Below are 24718 nucleotides of genomic sequence, written 5' to 3'. Positions count from 1 at the left end.
AAACCTGCAATCTAGTGGGGTACAATTTGACATTTTGGGGTAAGATGACCCCCTCTCCTCAGATTTCTGCCATCTTGAATCGCTGATGTGGCAGTCCTTGTAGACCGCCAGTGACGCAGCCGATCTCTATCACTCCGCTGCCAGAATCCACAATTGCCGTTTCCAGTCCCGCTCTCTGCTACTTTCTGGCTTATTATCTGTGAGAAGCTGTCAAAATTGCTGAAACGTTCATTGCCGGGAGGGTGGGGGATGTCTGACATCTGTGTACATTGTGACAGTATGCAGCGTCAGCACTTGCACTGTTATTGCTACTTTCCCTTACTTTCTGCATATTTTTTTTTTACCACTTAGGTTTTTCTTCCCAAAGTAAAAATATAATCTGCTGCATTCTATTGAGCAGAGGGAAGTACCATAGCCCCGAAGTGTTAAAGCCTAAAAATCAATCTTTAAAATTAACTACTCAGGAATGTTCACACTAATAGATAGATGTGTTTGTTTTTTGTTTGTTTTTTTTAATCCCATAAATATTAAAACAAATATATTATCCCGTTAATATTATATATCTATAGTGTGTGTGTATATGTATATTATATATATTTTTTTTTTTTTTGTTTGTTCGTATGACCACAATGTTTTTTTTCATGTGGCTATATTGTACCACATGGTCCCGATTGTAAGCATGACTTTTGGATTTGCAGCCCCTTCCTCCACCACCGTCATGCAACTTTTTCTGTTTTGAAAAGCTTGTAGATTGGAGGAGGGGGTAACGAATGCTCCAAGTTCAAAGGAAATGCGTATAGTTGGAATTTTTCCCTTTTGGAGGGGAGGGGGATCCCATAGATACTCTTTAATTGGGATTTGTATGCGAAGTCCTGTTACTGCAGAAGATACGGTAACCTCATCACCCTGCTGTTAGTAAGATTAAATTGAGGGGTAGGATATTAAATATTGCCCCAAAACAACGTACATTTGTCTTTTTTTTTTTTTTTTTTTTTGGTTGTCTTTGCTATAATTTATTATATTTATTTTAATTTGAATTTATTATAAATGTTTTTATTTTAATTTATATATTTTATTAATTTAAAATGTGTGTATGTGTATGTAATATATATATATATATATATATATATATATATATATATATATATATATATAAAAATATGTGTATATATATTTACACACACACACACAATTTTATATTATGTATTAATATAAAATATATACATATATTTATTAATATTATAATATATAATATAATATAATATATTTTATATTAATATGTATTATATTAATATATATAATATATTATATTATATTTTATAATTATACACGTATGTGTGTATGTAATATATATTTTATATTATATTAGTGTGTGTGTGTGTGTGTGTGTGTGTGTGTCCGGCTAAAGGAATCACCGTCGGATTTACAATCACGAAATTTTGCACAAACGCCTCATGTGACCCAGGGAGCGTTGTAGACTGTTTTGACAGAAAATTGTAACCCTATGCTTTACAGTTAGTCTCTCGAATCCTGCCACCATTACACTGAATGGAGGTGGGAGCTATAGGGTTATTTAATAGGAACTGTCAGTGGTTGCTATAGGAACAAAATAAACTGTTAGTTGAAGCTTGTGTGAGGTTATATGATGGATAGAGAGACCGCCCTGTAAAGAGACCGCCCAAGACAGACTGGGAAAGAGACAGACACAGAGATGGAGAGAGACTGATAGAAATAGTCAGACAGAGACCGAGACATAGACACAGACAGACAGGGAGAGAAACAGTTACTATCCCGGGCAACGCCAGGTACTACAGCTAGTGTATGTATATATAATGAAAAATATTTATTTAAATTTTATTATTTAAAATGTATTTATTTTAAATTTTATTACCATATTTTAAATTAACATATAGTAAAAATATTTAATTTAAATATATCAAATTAATATATTCTTATTTATTCTTTTGTCTGCAGATCTCCTACCTCCTGGGGTGTGTAACCTCCTGAATTCGTCCACCATCTATGCTAATAATGAAGTGTGTCTCGGAGATATAGAGATTTATGGCTTTGATTATGACTACACTTTGGCGCTTTACTCTAATGCGCTTCACTCCATGATCTTCAACACGGCCAGGGACATCTTGGTGGAGCAGTACAAGGTATGTTGAGGACGGTGATATTGCTAGGGGCTTACATATAAGTCACAAGTTCTGACCATGTCCCTTGGTCCAAGTGCGCCCTCAGTGGGGGTCTAAACTGCTGCCAGATGGCTCTGGGGATCCTTTTCTTCTGCAGTTGCCAGACACTTGTGGGATCTGATACTTCTAAAGGTCCTAGGGTCAACAACATGTGGTGCTTGGCTGTATGAAACTACAAATCCCACCATGCCCGGCTGGGAGTTGTAGTTTCACAACAGCTGCCGTGCTTCAAGTTGCTGACCTCTGCCTTTAGAGTTGATTAAGGCTACCTTCAGTTATAACTTGGCAACATAGATAATACTTAAATGGGTTTTCCCATGAACAAAGTTCATTTTAATCAATAGATCTTGGAATAATAATAATTTCCACAATTGGATGTGATTAAAAATAACGTTCCTGCGCTGGTTAATCTTATATAAAGTCATATGAAAAAGTTTGGGCACCCCTATTAATGGTAACCTTTTTTTTCTTTATAACAATTTGGGTTTCTTTATCGTTCCTTATGGGAGACCCAGACCATGGGTGTATAGCTTCTGCCTCCGGAGGACACACAAAGTACTACACTAAAAGTGTAGCTCCTCCCTCCGAGCATATACACCCCCTGGATGACAAATCCAACCAGTTCAATGCTTTGTGTTCAGGAGGTCACACACACACATGCATTCTCTGAATTTTGATTTCAAAGAGTTGGAAGAAAAGCGGGTCCAATCTGGACTCCCGGCATGTCCCTTCTCACCCCACTGTGTCGGCGGTGCTGTTAAGGTTGATTTTACAAGGCTGGAGCCTTACATGCCGTGCTCCTTCACCATCCCCTGAGGCTCTGGCTTGAAGTGGGAGCCATCACGGTTCTCACTGCTTTGCAGGAGACCGGTCTCCATCCGCAGCCCTTTCAGGATCCTGCCGGACGGAGCGCTCACCCCCCCCGGGACCTGGCACCTGCGTCTCACAAGCTAAGTACTGAGACGTTATTACCACAGAAAGTGGTCTTTCCAGGGGTCCCTTGTACTTTTATATATTGGGGAGAGTGTGTTATGACTGTGTTAACATTTCCGGCCGGTTCTCCAGTTTTCACTGGAGAACCGCGCCGATGGTGCCTGCACGCTGGCCGCATGTTTAAATCTAGGCCCCGGCTTCGCCTGAGGCCTAGTTTCGATTTCACTGCCCCTGCATGTCAGTCATGCAGAGGGACAGTGCGGCTCCGCCCAGCGGCTGTTCAGCACAGGGAACGGACACTCCTCACTGAGGAAAGATTCCCTCCCCTGTATACCTAATTTGCCCTCCGGATCCCGCTCTGAGTAGGCCCCGCCCCCTCTCCTCGCTCCGGCGCCATTTTATCAGCGTTCTCAATGTCTGCATAACCACATTGTGACAAATGGGGGCCTGGGCTGGGGGATCTGGAGGGCACAGAGATGTCTCTGTTAAACGGTCTGGCAAGCCACAACCTCCGGTTGTGCAGCTGCTTATATACTCTGTTTATATACTCTGCTGGGGGTCATTCTGGACAGAGCCCCCACTTCTGCAGCATGTCTCACATCAGAGCAAGGCTGCAAGGCTGTTCTTAATATGCACTGCTGTAGACTCGTACTGCCTGTACCGAGCACATAACCACATTGTGATGCTTGCTCTAACATAGTGGTCCCTCAGCCTGGAAGCTCATCAGTGGTCCCTCCGGCTGCTCCGGCTCCGGTGGCTGAACCCCCGGTTTGGGTAGAATCCCTCTCTCCAGGGGACAGCTGTCCCGGACACTGCTGAGCATGCATCAGCCCCCTTCTCAGGGCGCTTCTGCTGCTCGCTCAGCAAAGCTCACAGAGGATTCTTCATCTGGTCTCAGACCCCGTCCTCCTAAAATGGAGACGCAGGGTCCCCTTTCCTTCCTCGTCCCGCGGCTCTGATTCACGAGCTGAGTCACAGGACAAGGAGGATGCCTTTGATAGGGGCTCGGACGCTACTTCATGTACCCCATTGATCTGTCCGAAGGTGACGCAGATGCTAATGATTTGATTGCGTCCATTATATTTGTACTGGACCTCAATCCGCCTGTATCAGGGGAGCATCCCCCTCTGGCAGAAAGGCATCAGTATACCTTAAGAGAACAAGGAGTGTGTTCCTTAACTACTCCAGTTTTTCAGCCCACTGTGACCAAGCCCAGAGCCTGTCCTGACAGACGCTTCCCAAAGCGTGGTTCTGATGACTGTTTTCCCCTTCCACCAGAGGTGATCAAGGAGTGGGCTCATTCACCAAGGGTGGACCCTCCGGTGTCTAGACTTTCAGCCCGGACAGTTGTATCAGTGGCTGACGGCACCTCTCTAAGGATTCCACTGTCCGCCAGGTTGACCTTCTGGTGAGGCGGCAGGGGCCTCGTTCTCCCCATCTTTTGCAGCAGTGCGGGCTCTCAAAGCAATCTCTGCTTCTCTGGAGGAGATGCTTTCCCTCACCAGGGACTCTATGCCCGAAATGGCTGCCTTAACTTCCAGGCTTCAGTCTTTTCATCCTATGCCATGTCTGCCATGCTGGAGACTGTCACCGCACTGCGGTGGCCTCGGCTACTTCCCTCGCTATCCGCAGGCTCCTGTGGCTTCGAGAGTGGAAGGCAGATGCTTCTTAAGAAGTTCCTTGCTGGGCTCCCTTTTGCTGGGACCAGTCTATTCGGTGAACAACTGGATGAAATTATTAAGGAAGCTTTTGGCAGGAAGAGTACTTCCATGCCACAAACCCAGGAAACCTGTCCAGGGCAGGAACCAGTCGAGGTTTCGTTCCTTTCGTTCCTCTAACTGGTCGTCCTCTAAGCCCTCGGCCTCGTCCACTAACTCAGCCAAGGTCCGTAAACCAGCTGGCGCATGAAGCCGCGTCCTCAGAAATCCGCAGGAGCTGCTTCCACCAAGGCAGCCTCCCCTTGATTATCTGGCCGCGCCAGCAACGTCCTTTGGTCGGTGGCAGGCTCTCCCACTTGGGCGACGTGTGGTTTCAACACGTCTTCGATCAGTGGGTGTGGGATACCATCTCCCACGGCTACAGAATAGATTTCTATCCAGCCGCCAAACAGATTTTTTCTGTCAACTCCCCCCTGCTCCAAGGCCGCCGCCTTCTCACAGGCCGTGGCATTCTTGCAGGCCAATGGAGTAATTGTACCAGTTCCCGACTGGGAACGGTTCTGAGATTTCTACTCAAATCTCTTCCTAGTCCCCGAAAAGGACGGTTCCTTCCGACCTGGATCTCAAGCTTCTCAACAAGCATGTTCAGGTGCGGCATTTTCGCATGGAGTCTCTGCGATCAGTCAATGACCCAAGGAGATTTCTTAGCATCCATCGACATCAGAGATGTCTATCTGCATGTGCCAATCGCAGTTTCACTCCAGCGTTGGCTACGTTTTGTAATCGGAGAGGAACATTTCCAATTCGTGGCTCTCCCCTTCGGGTTAGCCACGGCCCCTCGTGTATTGACCAAGGTCATGGCAGCAGTGGTTGCGGTTCTGCACCTCCAGGGGTTGGCAGTGATTCCTTACCTGGACGACCTTCTAGTCAAGGCTTCATCCAGTGCAGACTGTCAGCGGAGTGTCTCGCTCACTCTCAGCGGAGTGTCTCGCTCTCGCCACGCTTGTTCAATTCGGGTGGCTTGTCAATCTGCCCAAGTCCACTCTGACCCGACCCAGGAACTTACGTACCTAGGGATCCAATTCGAGACTCTGCTGGCACTTGTGAAGCTGCCCTTAGTCAAACAGCAGTCCCTTCATCTGGCGGTTCGCTCTCTGCTGAGGCTCCGCCGTCATTCCATCAGGCACCTCATGCAGGTGTTGGGTCAGATGGTGGCGTCAATGGAAGCGGTTCCCTTTGCCAGTTCCATCTGCGTCCCCTGCAGCTGGACATTCTCCGCTGTTGGGACAAGCGGGCCTCTTCCTTGCAAAGGCTGGTGGCTCTGTCGCCACAGACCAGGAGCTCTCTTCAGTGGTGGCTTCGGCCCAGGGACGCTCCTTTCTGGCCCCGTCCTGGGTGATTCTCACCACGGATGCCAGTCTATCCGGCTGGGGGGCAGTGTTTCTCCACCACTGAGCACAGGGCACTTGGACTCCGTCCGAATCAGCCCTCTCGTTCAATGTGCTAGAAATCAGAGCTGTGCTCCTAGCTCTCGTAGCTTTTCACCACCTGTCGGCGGGCAAGCACATTCGAGTCCAGTCAGACAACGCGACAGCAGTTGCCTACATCAATCACCAGGGCGGGACTCGCAGCCGCCTAGCCCTGTTGGAAATTCAACGCATCCTTCAGTGGACGGAGGACTCCAAGTCCACCATATCCGCAGTCCACATCCCAGGCGTAGAAAACTGGGAGGCAGATTATCTCAGTCGTCAAACCGTGGACAGCGGCGAGTGGGCCCTGCATTCGGCAGTGTTCCGGTCAATCTGCCGCAAGTGGGGCACTCCGGAAGTGGATCTAATGGCATCCCGGCACAACAACAAGGTCCCGGTTTACGTGGCTCGCTCCTACGATCCTCAGGCCTTGGCGGCGGACGCGCTGCTTCAGGATTGGTCCCAGTTCCGTCTGGCCTACGTGTTTCCCCCTCTAGCTCTCTTGCCCAGAGTCCTGCGCAAGATCAGAATGGAGGGCCGTCGGGTCATACTCATCGCCCCAGACTGGCCCAGGCGAGCTTGGTTCCCAGACCTGCTCCGTCTGTCCGTAGGGGTGCCGTGGCATCTCCCGGACTGCCCAGACCTTCTCTCACAAGGTCCGTTTTTTCCGCCAGAATTCTGCGGCTCTCAGATTGACGGCGTGGCTCTTGAGTCCTGGATCCTTACGACTTCAGGCATTCCTTCCGAGGTCATCTCCACTATGACTCAGGCTCGGAAGTCTTCCTCGGCCAGGATTTACCACAGGACTTGGAGAATTTTCCTGTCCTGGTGTCGCTCTTCCGGCCATGCTCCTTGGCCGTTTTCCTTGCCGACCATCCTGTCCTTTCTACAGTCCGGTCTGCAGCTAGGACTATCCCTCAATTCCCTCAAGGGACAGGTCTCTGCTCTGTCAGTGTTGTTCCAGCGGCGTATCGCCCGACTGACCCAGGTGCGCACCTTCATGCAGGGCGCATCTCACATCATTCCGCCTTACCGGCGGCCTCTGGATCCCTGGGACCTTCATCTGGTCCTCACGGCCTTACAGAAACCCCCCTTTGAGCCTCTTAGGGAGGTTTCGTTGTTTCGTCTTTCACAGAAAGTGGTCTTTCTGGCGGCCATAACTTCTCTCAGGAGAGTCTCTGATTTGACTGTGCTCTCTTCGGAGTCACCCTTTTTGGTTTTTTCACCAAGACAAGGTGGTTCTCCGTCCGACTCCGGGCTTTCTCCCTAAGGTGGTGTCTCCTTTCCACCTTAACCAGGACATTTCATTGTCTTCCCTTTGTTCGGCCCCTGTGCATCGCTTTGAGAAAGCGTTGCATGCTTTAGATTTGGTGCGGACGCTCCGGATCTATGTGTCACGCACCGCTGTTCTTAGGCGGTGCACCTCCTCTTTTTGTGCTGACCACAGGTCAGCGCAAGGGTCTCTCGGCTTCTAAACCGACCCTAGCTCGTTTGGATTAGGTCGGCCATATCCGATGCCTACCATTGTTCTCAGGTGCCTCCCCCGCCGGGGATTAAGGCGCACTTGACCAGAGCTGTCGGTGCCTCTTGGGCTTTCAGGCACCAGGCTACGGCTCAGCAGGTCTGTCAGGCTGCCACTTGGTCTAGTCTGCACACCTTTTCGAAGCACTACCAAGTGCATGCTCATGCTTCGGCAGATGCGAGCTTGGGCAGACGCATCCTTCGGGCGGCTGTCGCCCATTTGTGAAGTTAGGTTTTGCCTACTTCTCAGTTTCTGTTTCCCACCCATGGACTGCTTTGAGACGTCCCATGGTCTGGGTCTCCCATAAGGAACGATGAAGAAAAAGAGAATTTTGTTTACTTACCGTAAATTCTTTTTCTTATAGTTCCGACATGGGAGACCCAGCACCCTCCCTGTTGCCTGTTGGCAGTTTTCTTGTTCCGTGTGGTTTTTCACCGGCTGTTGTTGTAGACAGAGGTTCCGGTTATTCCGGGTTTTACTCTATCTCTACTTATGGGTGGATGTCCTCCTTCAGCTTTTGCACTAAACTGGTTGGATTTGTCATCCAGGGGGTGTATATGCTCGGAGGGAGGAGCTACACTTTTAGTGTAGTACTTTGTGTCCCCTCCGGAGGCAGAAGCTATACACCCATGGTCTGGGTCTCCCATGTCGGAACTATAAGAAAAAGAATTTACGGTAAGTAAACAAAATTCTCTTTTTTTGCAACAGCTATTTCAGTTTCATATATCTAATAACTGATGGACTGAGTAATTTCTGGATTGAAATGAGGTTTATTGTACTAACAGAAAATGTGCGATCCGCATTTAAACTAAATTTGATCGGTGCAGAAGTATGGGCACCCTTATCAATTTCTTGGTTTGAGCCCTCCTAACTACTTTTTACTGACTTGCTGAAGCACTAAATTGGTTTTGTAACCTCCATTGAGCTTTGAACTTCATAGGCAGGTGTATCCAATCATGAGAAAAGGTATTTAAGGTGGCCACTTGCAAGTTGTTCTCCTATTTGACTCTCCTATGAAGAGTGGCATCATGGGCTCCTCCAAAACAACTCTCAAATGATCTGAAAACAAAGATTATTCAACATAGTTGTTCAGGGGAAGGTACAAAAAATTGTCTCAGATTTAAACTGTCAGTTTCCACTGTGAGGAACATAGTAAGGAAATGGAAGAACACAGGTACAGTTCTTGTTAAGCCCAGAAGTGGCAGGCCAAGAAAAATATCAGAAAGGCAGAGAAGAAGAATGGTGAGAACAGTCAAGGACCATTCACAGGCCACCTCCGAAGACCTGCAGCTTCATCTTGCTGCAGATGGTGTCAATGTGCATCAGTCAACAATGCAGCGCACTTTGTACAAGGAGAAGCTGTATGGGAGAGTGATGCGAAAGAAGCCGTTTCTGCAAGCACGCCACAAACAGTCGCCTGAGGTATGCAAAAGCACATTTGGACAAGCCAGTTACATTTTGGAAGAAGGTCCTGTGGACTGATGAAACAAAGATTGAGTTGTTTGGTCATACAAAAAGGCGTTATGCATGGAGGCAAAAAAACACAGCATTCCAAGAAAAGCACTTGCTACCCACAGTAACACTTGGTGGAGGTTCCATCATGCTTTGGGGCTGTGTGGCCAATGTCTGCACCGGGAATCTTGTTAAAATTGAGGGTCACATGGATTCAACTCAGTATCAGCAGATTCTTGACCATAATGTGCAAGAATCCGTGATGAAGTTGAAGTTACGCAGGGGATGGATATTTCAGCAAGACAATGATCCAAAACACCGCTCCAAATCTACTCAGGCATTCATGCAGAGGAACAATTACAATGTTCTGGAATGGTCATCCCAGTCCCCAGACCTGAATATCAGTGAACATCTGTGGGATGATGTGAAGCGGCTGTCCATGCTCAGCGACCATCAAACTTAACTGAACTGGAATTGTTTTGTAAACAGGAATGGTCAAATATACCTTCATCCAGGATCTAGGAACTCATTAAAAGCTACAGAAAGCGACTAGAGGCTGTGATTTTTGCAAAAGGAGGATCTACAAACTATTAATGTCACTTTTATGTTGAGGTGCCCATACTTTTGCACCAGGCAAATTTTGTTAAAATGCGGATTGCACATTTTCTGTTAGTACAATAAACCTCATTTCAATCCAGAAATATTACTCAGTCCATTAGTTATTAGATATATGAAACTGAAATAGCTGTTGCCAAAACCCAAATTGTTATAAAGAAAAAAGGTTAACATTAATAGGGGTGCCCAAACTTTTTCATATGACTGTATGTGTCCCTGCTATGTACTGTGTAATGGCTGTGTCTGACTGCACAGGGGCATGATCTGATCATACCACATTTCCTAGACAGGGGAGGACTCAAAAAGAAAATAATTGCACATTATTGCTGATTCCTTTTGTGAGGTAAAATCTTTCCCTGCCGCTTTGTAAATGTAGTACCCAACAAAATGACTACAATGATGCTGTAATGTCTGTATACTGTTGTGTGCCCAGAAGCAGTGGTACGAACAGACACGACCATTACACAGTAAAAACAAGGGGCATATATCTCAGCACAGGAATTATTATTAATAGTAATATTATAATTTTTTTTGTTATTTATTTTTTTTTTTCCACATCAAATTATTTAAGATCTATTGAATAAAATTAACTTTGTGGAAAACTTTTAAGAAATTGGTTGTTATACACTTCGGTGGTGAACTTCACTGCTTGAGACTTCCTTTTATAGACCAGACTACCAAAGGAGCAATGAAGAACCTTCTTCTTGTAACAGTATGATGCTCAGACTTTGTATCTTTCCAGTACCCAGCAGGAATATTGAAGTACGAATATCTGCCCAACTTCGCAGTCCGAGGACTCCACTACGACATGAATAAGGTAATTGCAACCGATCTGTTTTGTTTCTTTATATAATGCTGTACTTGTAGGCTTATGTAAAGATAAATTGCTAATTGGCTTGTGAGCCCCAATTGGAGGGACGACTACCTCATTCCAGTTGGGTCCCATATAGCGTCATCATATTCTGTAGCGCTCTGCAGTAATCTCGAGCTCTGTAAAGCGCTATGGAATATGATGGTGCTATATGGGACCCAATTGGTCATACATTTGTTGTCTAGGCTGAAGTGTGAATGTAATCGTTGGTTCTTGAATTTTAGGGGCTCTCAGCACAATATGACTGTTTAATCAAAGCACAGGCGCTCAGTGCATCCTTGGCGTGGCCAAACTGGTCATCCACCATGTTGTAGCTTTAATTTCCTCTGGCTTCAAAGGAGATTAAAATGGGGACAATAAGTAGCTGGAGAAGGGCACTGAACAGTTCGGCTATGGCAAACGTGCACTGTGGGCGTCTGTGCTTGGAGAAAGAAACCCAATCCTCCTCCATCGTCCCTAGTCCTGGGAGTTAAGTTGCAGCCACGTACCTTGTTATACCACATCGCGGCCCAATATTCTGTTCTAAACCACCAAAGTATCACACTGCGGCAATAGAAAAGGATGTTCTCCTGGTATGTTATGTTTTGGATTTACACCTCTGATACCTTGTCTTGGCACAGGGTCTCCTCATGAAGATAGATGCCTACCACTACATCGAGCTGGGCACCGTGTACAAGTGAGTACGACGCCGGTTGGTTTTCCGATTGAAATTTCTTTGCGATTATGTGATTTGTAAGCTTTGCGTTCTTGTCACATGCACATGACATGTTGCCTTCAGGGTATGTTAACAGCTTACATTTATTTCCTATGGAGATACTTTTAGTTGGGCTGTGGTTAACCCTTTTTAGTGTGGTGTGTTCGCCTTATTGTGACACTAATCAGATCTGCCTCCCCTCCCAATCCACTAGGGGCCTGAAGCCGGTCCCAGATGAGGAGGTGATGGAGCTGTACCAGGGAACACACCACATCCCACTACACCAGGTCAGCGGGTTCTATGGCAAGGTAAGGACCCACTGTGCTGTGTACTTATTTTTATTTTCTTTGTCGCTCTATTGGGAGACCCAGACAATTAGGTGTATAGCTACTGCCTCCGGAGGCCACACAAAGTATTACACTAAAAAGTGTAAGGCCCCTCCCCTTCTGCCTATACACCCCCCGTGGGATCACGGGCTCCTCAGTTTTCATGCTTTGTGCGAAGGAGGCTAACATCCACGCATAGCTCCACTGTTTAGTCAGCAGCAGCTGCTGACTTTGTCGGATGGAAGAAAAGAGGGCCCATACTAGGGCCCCCAGCATGCTCCCTTCTCACCCCACTTTTGTTGGCGGTGTTTGTTAAGGTTGAGGTACCCATTGCGGGTACGGAGGCTGGAGCCCACATGCTGCTTTCCTTCCCCATCCCCTTAGGGCTCTGGGTGAAGTGGGATCCTATCGGTCTCCAGGCACAGGAGACCGTGCTCCGTCCACAGCCCCTGGGAATCTGCTGGGCATGGAGCTGAGTATCGTCAGGGACAGGGCCCTGCTACATTAAGGTACTCTGTGTCCCCGTACAAATCGCGCGCACACACACCAGCATTGCTGGGTGTGTTAGTGCGCCGGGGACAGCAGCGCGGCGCGCTTGTGCTATACTCACTGCAGCTTTGCTGAGTGAGTTTATGTATTAGGAACTGCCGCGCCGGCCGCTGCTGGCGGTTTTTACACTGCGGCGCGGCTGGGACTTGTGGTGCGCCGGGGACTTCCGCGCTGGCCGTGCTTATACGACGGCCGCGCTTATAAATCGAGTCCCCGGCTTTTGCGGCCTAGTTCCGTTTCGTTCCCGCCCCCAGGCCTGCCAGTCAGGGGAAGGGCGGGACGCTGTTCAGAACGTCAGCGCCGAGGGCTGGAGTCTGCTTAGCATACTCCAACCCCCCTCACTGGGCACAGTGGGACGCCAGTTTCCCGCACTTTTGTCTGGGGCACGCCCACGGCCCGCCCCTCTTCACAGGACGCCGGCAGCCATTCCTGTTTGCAGTCTGAGTGGAGAAGGGAGACAAGCTCTGGGAGACCCAGACACGGGATTCTGGCGACCACACACCCGTTTTTAGCGGGCGGTAAGCAGCACCTGAGGTGCTGACCCCACTAGTGCCGAAGTGTTCATTTGTACTTTATGCTTGTATGCTATACATTGCACTGTACGGTCGCTATTCTTGGCTATATACCCTCCTAGATTGCTAGACAACAGCATGTCGTCCGCAAAAAGCAAGGGGGCCAAGACACAGGCTTTCTATGCTACTTGTACCGCATGTGAGGCTGTTCTACCGGCAGGTGCCACTGACCCCCATTGTGTGCAATGTTCGGCCCCTGTAGCACTTGCTCAGCCGGGGTCTCTGCTAGAGGTGGCCCAAGGAGAACCACCTGTGAACACTGTCCAGGTGACCGGGACGGAGTTTGCAGTTTTTGCTGATAGATTGTCGGTGACTATGACTAAAATCCTTGAGACTTTGCAGTCCAGACCGGTAACTCAGACCATGGGCGCTGTTGATTCAATGCTCCCTGGCCCCCCTCATTTGGAACAAATCTGTACTCCGGGGGGGTCCCATGCATCCCGGGGTGATGGCTCTGACACGGACGACAGTCCCAGACAGCCTAAGCGAGCTCGCTATGAGCGACCCTCGACTTCATCACACTGGTCAGGGTCCCAGCAGGAGGACTCTCTGTATGATGAGGCAGAGGTAGCTGATCAGGATTCTGATCCTGAGACCGCTCTCAATTTGGATACACCTGATGGGGACGCAATAGTGAATGATCTCATAGCGTCCATCAATAAAATGTTGGATATTTCTCCCCCAGCTCCTCCAGTGGAGGAGTCAGCTTCACAGCAGGAGAAATTCCATTTCAGGTATCCCAAGCGTAAATTGAGTACTTTTCTGGACCACTCTGACTTCAGAGAGGCAGTCCAGAAACACCACGCTTATCCAGATAAGCGTTTCTCCAAACGTCTTAAGGATACACGTTATCCCTTTCCCCCGAACGTAGTCAAGAGCTGGACCCAGTGTCCAAAGGTGGATCCCCCAATCTCCAGGCTTGCGGCTAGATCCATAGTTGCAGTGGAAGATGGGGCTTCACTTAAAGATGCCACTGACAGACAGATGGAGCTCTGGTTGAAATCCATCTATGAAGCTATCGGCGCGTCGTTTGCTCCAGCATTCGCAGCTGTATGGGCACTCCAAGCTATTTCAGCTGGTCTGGCGCAGATTGACACTGTCACACGTACATCTGTTCCGCAAGTAGCGTCCTTAACCTCTCAAATGTCTGCAGTTGCGTCTTACGCTATTAATGCTGTCCTGGACTCTACGAGCCGTACGGCAGTGGCGTCCGCCAACTCCGTGGTTTTACGCAGAGCCTTGTGGTTAAGGGAATGGAAGGCAGATTCTGCTTCCAAGAAGTGCTTAACCAGTTTGCCTTTTTCTGGTGACAGACTGTTTGGTGAGAGATTGGATGAAATCATTAAACAGTCCAAGGGTAAGGATTCATCCTTACCTCAGCCCAGACCAAATAAACCCCAACAGAGGAGGGGACAGTCGAGGTTTCGGTCCTTTCGAGGCTCGGGCAGGTCCCAATTCTCCTCGTCAAAAAGGACTCAAAAGGATCAGAGGAGCTCAGATTCTTGGCGGGCTCAGTCACGCCCAAAGAAAGCAGCCGGAGGAACCGCTACCAAGGCGGCTTCCTCATGACTTTCGGCCTCCTCTCTCCGCATCCTCGGTCGGTGGCAGGCTCTCCCGCTTTGGCGACATTTGGCTGCCACATGTCAAAGACCGTTGGGTGAGAGACATTCTGTCTCATGGGTACAGGATAGAGTTCAGTTCTCGTCCTCCAACTCGATTCTTCAGAACTTCTCCGTCTCCCGACCGAGCCGATGCTCTTCTGCAGGCGGTGTGCTCTTTAAAGGCAGAAGGAGTGGTGATCCCTGTTCCTCTTCAGGAGCAAGGTCACGGTTTTTACTCCAATTTGTTTGTGGTGCCAAAAAAGGACGGGTCTTTCCGTCCTGTTCTGGACCTAAAACTGCTCAACAAGCATGTGAAAACCAGGCGGTTCCGGATGGAATCCCTCCGCTCCGTCATCGCCTCAATGTCTCAAGGAGATTTCCTAGCATCAATAGACATCAAAGATGCTTTATCTCCACGTGCCGATTGCTCCAGAGCACCAGCGTTTTCTACGCTTCGTTATAGGAGACGAACACCTTCAGTTCGTAGCCCTGCCTTTCGGTCTGGCGACAGCCCCAAGGGTCTTCACCAAGGTCATGGCAGCAGTAGTAGCAGTCCTGCACTCTCAGGGTCACTCTGTGATCCCTTACTTGGACGATCTACTTGTCAAGGCACCCTCTCAAGAGGCATGCCAACACAGCCTGAACGTTGCGCTGGAGACTCTCCAGACTTTCGGGTGGATCATCAACTTTTCAAAGTCAAATCTGACCCCGACCCAATCGATAACATACCTTGGCATGGAGTTTCATACTCTCTCAGCGATAGTGATGCTTCCGCTGGACAAACAGCGTTCACTACAGACAGGGGTGCAATCTCTCCTTCAGGGCCAGTCGCACTCCTTGAGACGCCTCATGCACTTCTTGGGGAAGATGGTAGCAGCAATGGAGGCAGTCCCTTTCGCGCAGTTTCATCTGCGTCCACTACAATGGGACATTCTCCGCCAATGGGACGGGAAGTCGACGTCCCTAGACAGGAACGTCTCCCTTTCTCAGGCGGCCAAGGATTCGCTTCAGTGGTGGCTCCTTCCCACCTCATTGTCAATAGGAAAGTCTTTCCTACCCCCATCCTGGGCGGTGGTCACAACGGACGCGAGTCTATCAGGGTGGGGAGCAGTTTTTCTCCACCACAGGGCTCAAGGTACTTGGACTCAGCAAGAGTCCGCCCTTCAGATCAATGTTCTGGAAATCAGAGCAGTGTATCTTGCCCTACAAGCCTTCCAGCAGTGGCTGGAAGGCAAGCAGATCCGAATTCAGTCGGACAACTCCACAGCGGTGGCATACATCAACCACCAAGGAGGGACACGCAGTCGGCAAGCCTTCCAGGAAGTCCGGCGGATTCTGACGTGGGTGGAAGACACGGCATCCACCATATCCGCAGTTCACATCCCGGGCGTAGAAAACTGGGAAGCAGACTTCCTCAGTCGCCAGGGTATGGACGCAGGGGAATGGTCTCTTCACCCGGACGTGTTTCAGGAAATTTGTCACCGCTGGGGGAGGCCGGACGTCGACCTAATGGCGTCCCGGCACAACAACAAGGTCCCGGCCTTCATGGCACGGTCTCACGATCTCAGAGCTCTGGCGGCGGACGCCTTAGTTCAAGATTGGTCGCAGTTCCGGCTGCCTTATGTGTTCCCACCTCTGGCGCTGTTGCCCAGAGTGCTACGCAAGATCAGGTCCGACTGCCGCCGAGCCATCCTCGTCGCTCCAGACTGGCCAAGAAGGTCGTGGTACCCGGATCTGTGGCATCTCACGGTAGGACAACCGTGGGCACTACCAGACCGGCCAGACTTGCTGTCTCAAGGGCCGTTTTTCCATCAGAATTCTGCGGCCCTGAGCCTGACTGTGTGGCCATTGAGTCCTGGATCCTAGCGTCTTCAGGATTATCTCAAGAGGTCATTGCCACCATGAGACAGGCTAGGAAACTAACCTCTGCCAAGATCTACCACAGGACGTGGAAGATATTCTTAGCTTGGTGCTCTGCTCAGGAAGTTTCTCCCTGGCCATTTGCTTTGCCTACTTTTCTTTCCTTCCTGCAATCCGGGTTGGAAAAAGGTCTGTCGCTCGGCTCCCTTAAGGGACAAGTCTCTGCGCTATCTGTATTTTTTTCAGAAGCGCCTAGCACGACTTCCTCAGGTACGCACGTTCCTGCAAGGGGTTTGTCATATCGTCCCTCCTTACAAGCGGCCGTTAGAGCCCTGGGATCTGAACAGGGTTCTAATTGCTCTCCAGAAGCCGCCTTTCGAGCCTTTGAGGGATGTTTCCCTGTCTCGCCTTTCACAGAAAGTGGCCTTTCTAGTAGCGGTCACGTCTCTTCGGAGAGTGTCCGAGCTAGCAGCGCTGTCATGCAAATCTCCCTTCCTGGTGTTTCACCAGGACAAGGTGGTTCTGCGCCCGATTCCGGAGTTTCTCCCTAAGGTGGTATCCCCCTTTCATCTCAATCAGGATATCTCCTTACCTTCTTTGTGTCCTCGTCCAGTTCATCAATGTGAAAAGGATTTGCATTTGTTGGATCTGGTGAGAGCACTCAGAATCTACATTTCCCGCACGGCACCTCTGCGCCGCTCGGATGCACTCTTTGTCCTTGTCGCCGGCCAGCGTAAAGGGTCGCAAGCTTCCAAATCCACCCTGGCTCGGTGGATCAAGGAACCAATTCTCGAAGCTTTCCGTTCTGCGGGGCTTCCGGTTCCCTCAGGGCTGAAGGCCCATTCTACCAGAGCCGTGGGTGCGTCCTGGGCATTACGGCACCAGGCTACGGCTCAGCAGGTGTGCCAGGCGGCTACCTGGTCGAGTCTGCACACTTTTACCAAGCATTATCAGGTGCATACCTATGCTTCGGCGGACGCCAGCCTAGGTAGACAAGTCCTTCAGGCGGCGATTGCCCACCTGTAGTAAAGGGCCGTTTTTACGGTCCTATCACGAGGTATTATTTTACCCACCCAGGGATTGCTTTTGGACATCCCAATTGTCTGGGTCTCCCAATAGAGCGACAAAGAAGAAGGGAATTTTGTTTACTTACCGTAAATTCCTTTTCTTCTAGCTCTAATTGGGAGACCCAGCACCCGCCCCTGTTTTTTTGTATACACATGTTGTTCATGTTGAATGGTTTCAGTTCTCCGATATTCCTTCGGATTGAATTTGCTTAAACCAGTTTATTGGCTTTCCTCCTTCTTGCTTTTGCACTAAAACTGAGGAGCCCGTGATCCCACGGGGGGTGTATAGGCAGAAGGGGAGGGGCCTTACACTTTTAAGTGTAGTGCTTTGTGTGGCCTCCGGAGGCAGTAGCTATACACCCAATTGTCTGGGTCTCCCAATTAGAGCTAGAAGAAAAGGAATTTACGGTAAGTAAACAAAATTCCCTTCTTTTTTGGCAAAATGTCTCGTGCTCAGCAGTTGTATGTCTAAGGGGAAACAGCGGTGGTGGAGCAGCTCAGGAAAGTCACAGTAGGCAGGGTCAGCGATGCTGCGGGCTCAGGAGGGTCGGTGACACTATGGGCTCAGGGGGGTGTTGCAGCGGCGGGCTTCCATTGATCTGCGGGTGTGTCACTACAGTAGAGCGACTCGAGGGTGTCTCGGCGGCTGGTGCCAATGATCTGACTGCCAGCTCCGTTGAATCGCACATGGTTGACGAGATGGACTGCAAGAAATTGCCGCGGAGGCGGCGCGTGCGCAGATAGGACTCTGTGGCCATTTTCTTAAAGGCAACCTGTCACCACTTTTTCGGCCTATAAGCTGCGGCCACCACCACCGGGCTCTTGCATACAGCATGTTAGAATGCTTTATATAAGAGCTCAGGCCGCTGTGTAGAACATAAACACTTTATAATACTTACCTAACGGTCGCGCTGTGGTGGAGTTAGGCCATATGGGCGTCTCTGTTATCCGGTGCACCTGCGCAGGACCTCAATGCCAGCGAGTGTGGATGACTTAGACGCGTCATGTATCCCAGCTACAGAGGAAAGAAGACAAAGATGGTCGAAAGAGGCGGCGTCGGCACCGGACAACGGAGACTCTCATCTGACTAGAATCCACCACAGCGCGACTGTTAGGTGAGTATTATATAGTGTTTGTTATACACAGCGGCCTGGGCTCTTATATGCAGCATGTTAGAATGCTGTATATATGAGCTCAGTGGTGGTGGCGGCCGCAGCTTATAGACCAAAAAAGTGGTGACAGGTATATAATTTATTATTTTTTTTAAGAAGTCCATCACCTCAACCGCTGGCGATTCAATGGTACCTGCTGCCGAGCCACCTCGTCCTGAGCTGCTCCTCTGAGCCCTCAGGATCCCCAACCCTGCCTCTTATGGCCCTGCCCTGCCACCCCGGTATGCTATATCCGGATTGTAAGACGCACCCCCATTTTACCCCCAATTTTTTTTTTTTTTTTTTTTTGGGGGGAAAAGTGCGTGTTAAAATGCGGTATGTGTCCAACTTTTAAAACTGACCCATGAGGCTCAAGCATCTTATTCTCCACCATTTAAGACTCCGGAACAAACTGTATGACATTCTCTGCAGGGTTGCCCAGTCCCTTCTGACCAGGTCTTCTCTTCTTCCAGGGTCCGGCTATAAAACAATACATGGACATCTTCTCTCTGCCCGAGATGACCCTCTTGGCCGTGGCCAATGACTTTTTCCTTAGCAATGACATTGACTATGACCCGGTCCATCTCTACAAGGATGTCACCGTGAGTATTTTGGATCTGTTCCATTATTTATTTACTTTGCTTTTTCCCTAAATGTCCTGTTACTTAGTTTGATGGAGACACATTATATATTCTACTATCTTCTGTGCTCAGGCTCTTCCCTGAATGGAGGTTTGGACATGAGTGAACTAAATCTAATCCTTTTGGTTCTTTGGTGAGAAATGCTGCAGTCAGATGTCTGAGGGTGACTCTCTTCCCTTTCCCATTCAGAGCATGTGCATGCTCCACCATACTGAGCATGCATACAGTGTGGAGCGCAGGAGGGATGGGTGTTGGTGAAAGGTTGTCATTGTCCCAAATATAGTTTTTTTTTGTTTTTTTTTTGCGCAAATGACTGTATGGATGTGTACTACTTGTGAGTATGTAAAGTCTCATGTGCCCCTAAGACTGCATGTGGATTTAGCCTAGAGCTGTTCATTTTGGAAAAGTAGGAATGAGAAGTTGTTTTTGTGAGGAGGGGGGATCAATTGATCCCACCTTGGTTGTATTTTTTCACACAAGGAGGGGGGGTAGAATTTCTGACTGAAACCAGCATAGACTGGAAATGCAGTGCTGAGGTGGCGGGGGATTTGCGGAAGCTTCTTGTCCTTGTTTTGGTTTGCTGTGGGTCCCCCCCACCCCCCCACCCCCCTCCTCTCCTCTTCTCGCAGGATTTCTGTGGGTTACTGTGCCTCAGCCTGAGGAGAACATTCTGTGCCAAACGTGGGGCGTGTGACGTAACCGGCCACAGATGTTTATTATCTCGCCTGTGAGGGGAGGGCGAGAGAGGGGAAAGAGGGCGGTGGGATAAGAGGGAAAACATGCAAGCGTGGCATAATTTTATTTTTTTGGGTGCATTGAATCTTGTATGCTATGAAAAGCAGATGTTGTCTTGCAGAATAACCAAATAGTTAAAAAAAAAAAAAAATTTCCCTCCCCTGGGGCAGAGGTGTGGTGATGATCCCTGACAATGCCCTCACCCTGCAGCTCGGAGCGCAGGTCTAGAGTCACATTCTCTTCACACCTATTCAGCACTAAGTAATGACTTTTACGACAGATTCACTAGAAAGTCTGGAGGCTTAAAGCCACATTCACACATTAAGAATTTCATGAGTTCTTTACCTCAGAATTTGTAAGGCCACATGCACATGTAGAGTATTTTGTGAAGTTTTTACTTCAGGATTTGTAGCCAAAACCAGGAGTGGAAAAATCAGTGGAAACGTATAGTAAAAACACGGGCACCACGTCTTTGTTTGATTCCCACTCCTGATTTTGAATTACAAATTATGAGGTACAATTCACCAAATACTCTACGTGTGTATGTGGCCTTACAGACGCTGAGGTAAAAAAGCCTCCCGAAATACTCAGTATTAGGGTACGCTCACACGAGCGTATAACTCGCATGAGTATCGGACCGCATCACCCGGCGCGGCTAGCTTCTCTGCTGACAGGAGCGGCTCAGCTGCATGTATTTCTATGCGGCTGACATGCTCCTGTCCGGAGAGTGTGCGGCCGCACCGAGTGATGCGGTCCGATACTCATGCGAGTTATACGCTCGTGTGAGCGTACCCTTAAGGCCACTTGCACATTCTGAGGTAAATTCACCAAATACTCTACGTGTGCATGTTCCCTCACAGGTGCTGAGGTAAACTCAGCGTGTGCACGTGGTCTTACAAATACTGAGGTAAAAGACTCGCCAAAGGTGTGCACGGAGCATAATGGTGCGGAACAGAATGGATGACTGTTAATTAATCTTGGCCTCTTGTAGGGTCATGAGGTGATAAATGGGTTTTATGACAATGTCCGGAGGATCTGAGCATTTATTCTTTACAGTAATTGCTCCTTAAGATCCTATTAGACAGGATTTTTTTTTTTTTTTGGGAGGGAGGGTAGCGATGATGAGTGAATAGTTATTGTGTGTACAGGTTCATTATACACAAGCAAAGGCTCGCTCGATAGATCGCTGTTGCGCTCAATGGACTGTCGCTAATTGTTCATAAGAGCATGTACTTTTTGCAGTGACTTTTATTACCGGTAATCTTACGACGAGCGATTTTTTTTTTTTTTTTTTTTTTTTTTTTTTTTTTTTTTTTTTTTTTTTTTTTTTTCTTTTTAAGAAAGATCTGGCTTCGCGAGAATCAAACAATAACAAGGGCTTTAGTATACCGTGACCTGGATCTTCTTCTTTCCTAGAAGGATAATTCAAAATAATGTATTGTCGTCTTTGCTGGGTAAATGAGGGGGGTTTGGGACACTTTTTTTTTTTTTTATTTTTTTTTTTTTTCATATTCTGCTTTGTCCCATTAAATTGACGAGATGGATGAATCCTTAGTAGACCCCATTATTTGATGAGGCCTAGCCGTGCTACCCATCCAGTGTTGTCCCTTGGTTAATAAACCAACTATAAGACCACGTGCACTCGTTGAGTATTTGGTGAGCTGTGTTTTATGAATTCCTTTTTTGCCTCAGAATTAATAACCCAAAACCAAGAGTGAGTAAAAATTGCAGAACTGGTGATGTTTCTATTGTACTTTTCCACTCGTGGTTGTGGCTACAAATGCTGAGGTAAAAAAAACTCACCGAACACTAATCAATGTGTGCACATGGCCTAATCCAGATTTGAACAGAGCTTTAGACGCTACATAAACTATCTCCTGTTCCCTGGATTGGTGATAATTGTTAGATCATGATGGGTCAAACTGCAGGGACCATCTTAAAACTAGGGGATAACTGCACACACAAGCTCCCTGCTCTCTTGGGTGAAAGACCATGGCCAGAAGGAGTTCACTCGTGGCTGGTCTGTCCATCTAACGCTTCCTGGTCAGGGGGGGGGAAACGTGGATGATCCATACACTGGGATAGTTCCCAGCTGTTCAGTGGGCCACTCTCTCAAGACTCTAGCGTACAAAGGCACGCTCCATCTGCCGAAACCGTAATCTCCTGGGTTCTCTACAATAAATCTTTACCAAAAATAAAAGGATCAGCTGTCAACTCATTACATGTCCTGATTTGACACTAAAATGTCCAGAAAAGTGAAACATGGACTCTGAAGACTGGCAATTCCACCCACAACTTAAGGAGGGGAATCAAAGGGATCATGAAACGGACCCTCTAGCGCTCTAATTATAATGGACTCTAGCGCCATCTGTTGGAAGTAGCCATCCTAGAAGTCGCCCTTTTTAAAGAGCCTTGTCGCATGAGTTGGGTGTGTAAAGCAAGAGCAGCCCTCAATTTATAGATGGCTCGTTTCTTTGGTTCTTGCCCCACATTGGTGCCATGTAAGAGGTTGGTTGGATCCTTGAGGCCTTCTTTGGAGGGTCTAGTTTTTCATACTGCACTAATGTGGGTATTCGTTACGGGTGGCGAGTGGACCCACTGAGCCATACACCGGACTCCCCTGGTAGGAGCTAACCCCTGTACAGGCATTGTCATGCGCAGCCCCATGGGCCTAAATGCAATGCAGCCAGGACCAGTGGAGTCCGCTCTGATGGACAGGAGTCTCTGATGTCAGGTACAGGTGTGTCAACACGTGGTGGCACGGAGGTGGAGGGTCAACACTGGTGGCACGGAGGTAGGGATGGCAACATGCATGGGACCTGAGAAATAGCAATGCACTAATGATAGGCAATGTTGCTCTGGCACCTCCTCTAAGGAGAGGCAGACTTAAATACCTTCAGGGTAATAGCTGACCTCAAGGATCACTTCTGGGTAATGGGATGCCGGCCCTTTGTGCATGTGGCCACGCCCCCTTTCTTAATCTATAGGCACTGCCAGGAGGCCTGCGTTTGGCCTGGAGGCAGGAGCAGGACGCATGGAACCGGCGGGCAGGTGAGGAGAGCAGCGCACCCGCTGCAGCCTGGGAGCAGCTGGGGTGCTGCATCGGGACCGGATGCTGCAGTATCTTAGTGGTTTTACACTGAAGTCATGTGACAAGGGTCAATACTGTTTTTTTTTTTTTTTTTTTTTTTTTTCTAGGATTGCTTCCTCCAATAGGTGGTGCTACTGTTCCCTCCTGTAGGGCATAAATGGAGCAGAAGTCTGTCATGTATCCCAGTTACAAAATTAAACAAAGTGCCCGATTCTTCATTGGCGCAGGACCTAACGATCAAACATCATGCCCACCACCACTTCCGCCACTGACCCACAAGTCCAGTGATGTGCGGCCGCGGGCTCTCCTGACCCAAACTCTGCAGCCTCATAGATGTATACAAGGCTGAGACCAGCAGCCTCGCCGTACATCACATCAGCCTTAGACTCATGGAGTAGCCTGAGGTCCCTTCCCATTCTAGCAATTGATCCGCACATAACTAGTAATGGCCCTAAAGGTTCGGTCTCGTCCACTCCCCTCTAAGACGTCGCCATTTATTCCGAATGCTTAGTTTTAGCAAACAGGAAGCATCTTGGAAGGAACGTTGGTTCTTGTCTTTGGAGTTTAGTTGTCAGGGAAGGGTTGGTTTTGTAACGAGACTTTGGGATTCCTGTGACGTCCAAGTATTGAATCAAAGCTGTATATATGAACGTCTACGGAGGAGGAGGCGGGGGCCGCCCGAGAATCTGGGACCGCTCATATCCAGGAATTGACTGACTATCTGGAATTACTTCTGCTCAGGGGTTTCCTTTTTTGAGCTTTCATGTGGCACAATATAATAATTACATTACTGGCAAGTGACCAGTACTTTATTATTTTTCTTTTCCATTTGATGTAAATACCGCTGCTCTCCTGAATTCTGCGTAACTTTTATTTTTTTTTCTCTTTTGTTCTTGCTCCTCTCCGTTCCGGAGACGCGCCACCTTTTTGCCCGTATTTTTAAATGTCTTTTTAGCCAACTGGGTGGGACCCTAATGAAGATTCCCCCAACAAAGTAAAAAGCCGCCTTATTTGTGGATATCATTCCCGAAGACCCCCCTCCCCCTCCCCCACCTAATTAAAGGGGTCTGTAACGAGCTATACACCTTGACTTTTTGCCTTTATCTTGCAGGACTCCATCCGTGACGTTCACATTAAAGGGTTTATGTACAAGTGGATCATGGCGGATCTTGGTGAGTAAAGTAGCTACATATTAATTAGTAAAAGTAGGACATGGCACATAGCGGAGCTAATTTTGAAGGTGCCTAAACACATTAGTACAAAGTAGTCTGGATTTCTATTGAAAGCGCATGCACACTCAACCAAGTTGAGCATGCATGTGTATGGAGTCCAAAAGAATATTAAAGGTTTTTGGGTATCGAGCCTCTAAATTGCAAGGGGATACTCTTCCCCTTTTTAGTAAACGTGGCAGTTTAGCTTTACTAATCAGACTTTCTTCTGAGCCTATGAATAAATTGCTGCAGTGTAAAGCATCGGGGACGAGATGTTGCAGTAGTGAAACAATGATTTGAAATCAATAGCAAAACAAATGCCTAATTAAGTGATCATTAACTAAAAAAATTTCAATCGCGGCCACCAACTTTCACATAGAGGTAATAAATGGTGTTAACTAACGGCGCGGCTCTGCTACATAGACACTGACCCTTTCCTTTTCCTCGCTCTGTAAGCAGTATGTCTGATGTATTGGTGGGTGGACAATGGCCCTAAGGGGGG

General features: G+C 48.2%; 1 protein-coding gene across 1 annotated transcript in view; it reads left to right on the top strand.

Moving 5' to 3' along the window:
• Positions 1–24718, top strand: part of LOC142251410 (5'-nucleotidase domain-containing protein 2-like) — a 55769-nt gene that overhangs the window by 15962 nt on the left and 15089 nt on the right. The window contains exons 2-7 of the mRNA XM_075324184.1: positions 1975–2159; positions 10590–10664; positions 11339–11394; positions 11627–11720; positions 19012–19140; positions 24117–24177. Of these exons, the coding sequence (XP_075180299.1) occupies positions 1975–2159; positions 10590–10664; positions 11339–11394; positions 11627–11720; positions 19012–19140; positions 24117–24177 (600 nt within the window). The remainder of the gene's footprint in view (positions 1–1974; positions 2160–10589; positions 10665–11338; positions 11395–11626; positions 11721–19011; positions 19141–24116; positions 24178–24718) is intronic.

This window comes from Anomaloglossus baeobatrachus, chromosome 9 (genome assembly GCF_048569485.1).
Source record: "Anomaloglossus baeobatrachus isolate aAnoBae1 chromosome 9, aAnoBae1.hap1, whole genome shotgun sequence".
NCBI classification, from domain to species: domain Eukaryota; kingdom Metazoa; phylum Chordata; class Amphibia; order Anura; family Aromobatidae; genus Anomaloglossus; species Anomaloglossus baeobatrachus.
Note: the sequence above shows the minus strand (reverse complement) of the source record. Positions and strands in the feature narration are given on the sequence as shown.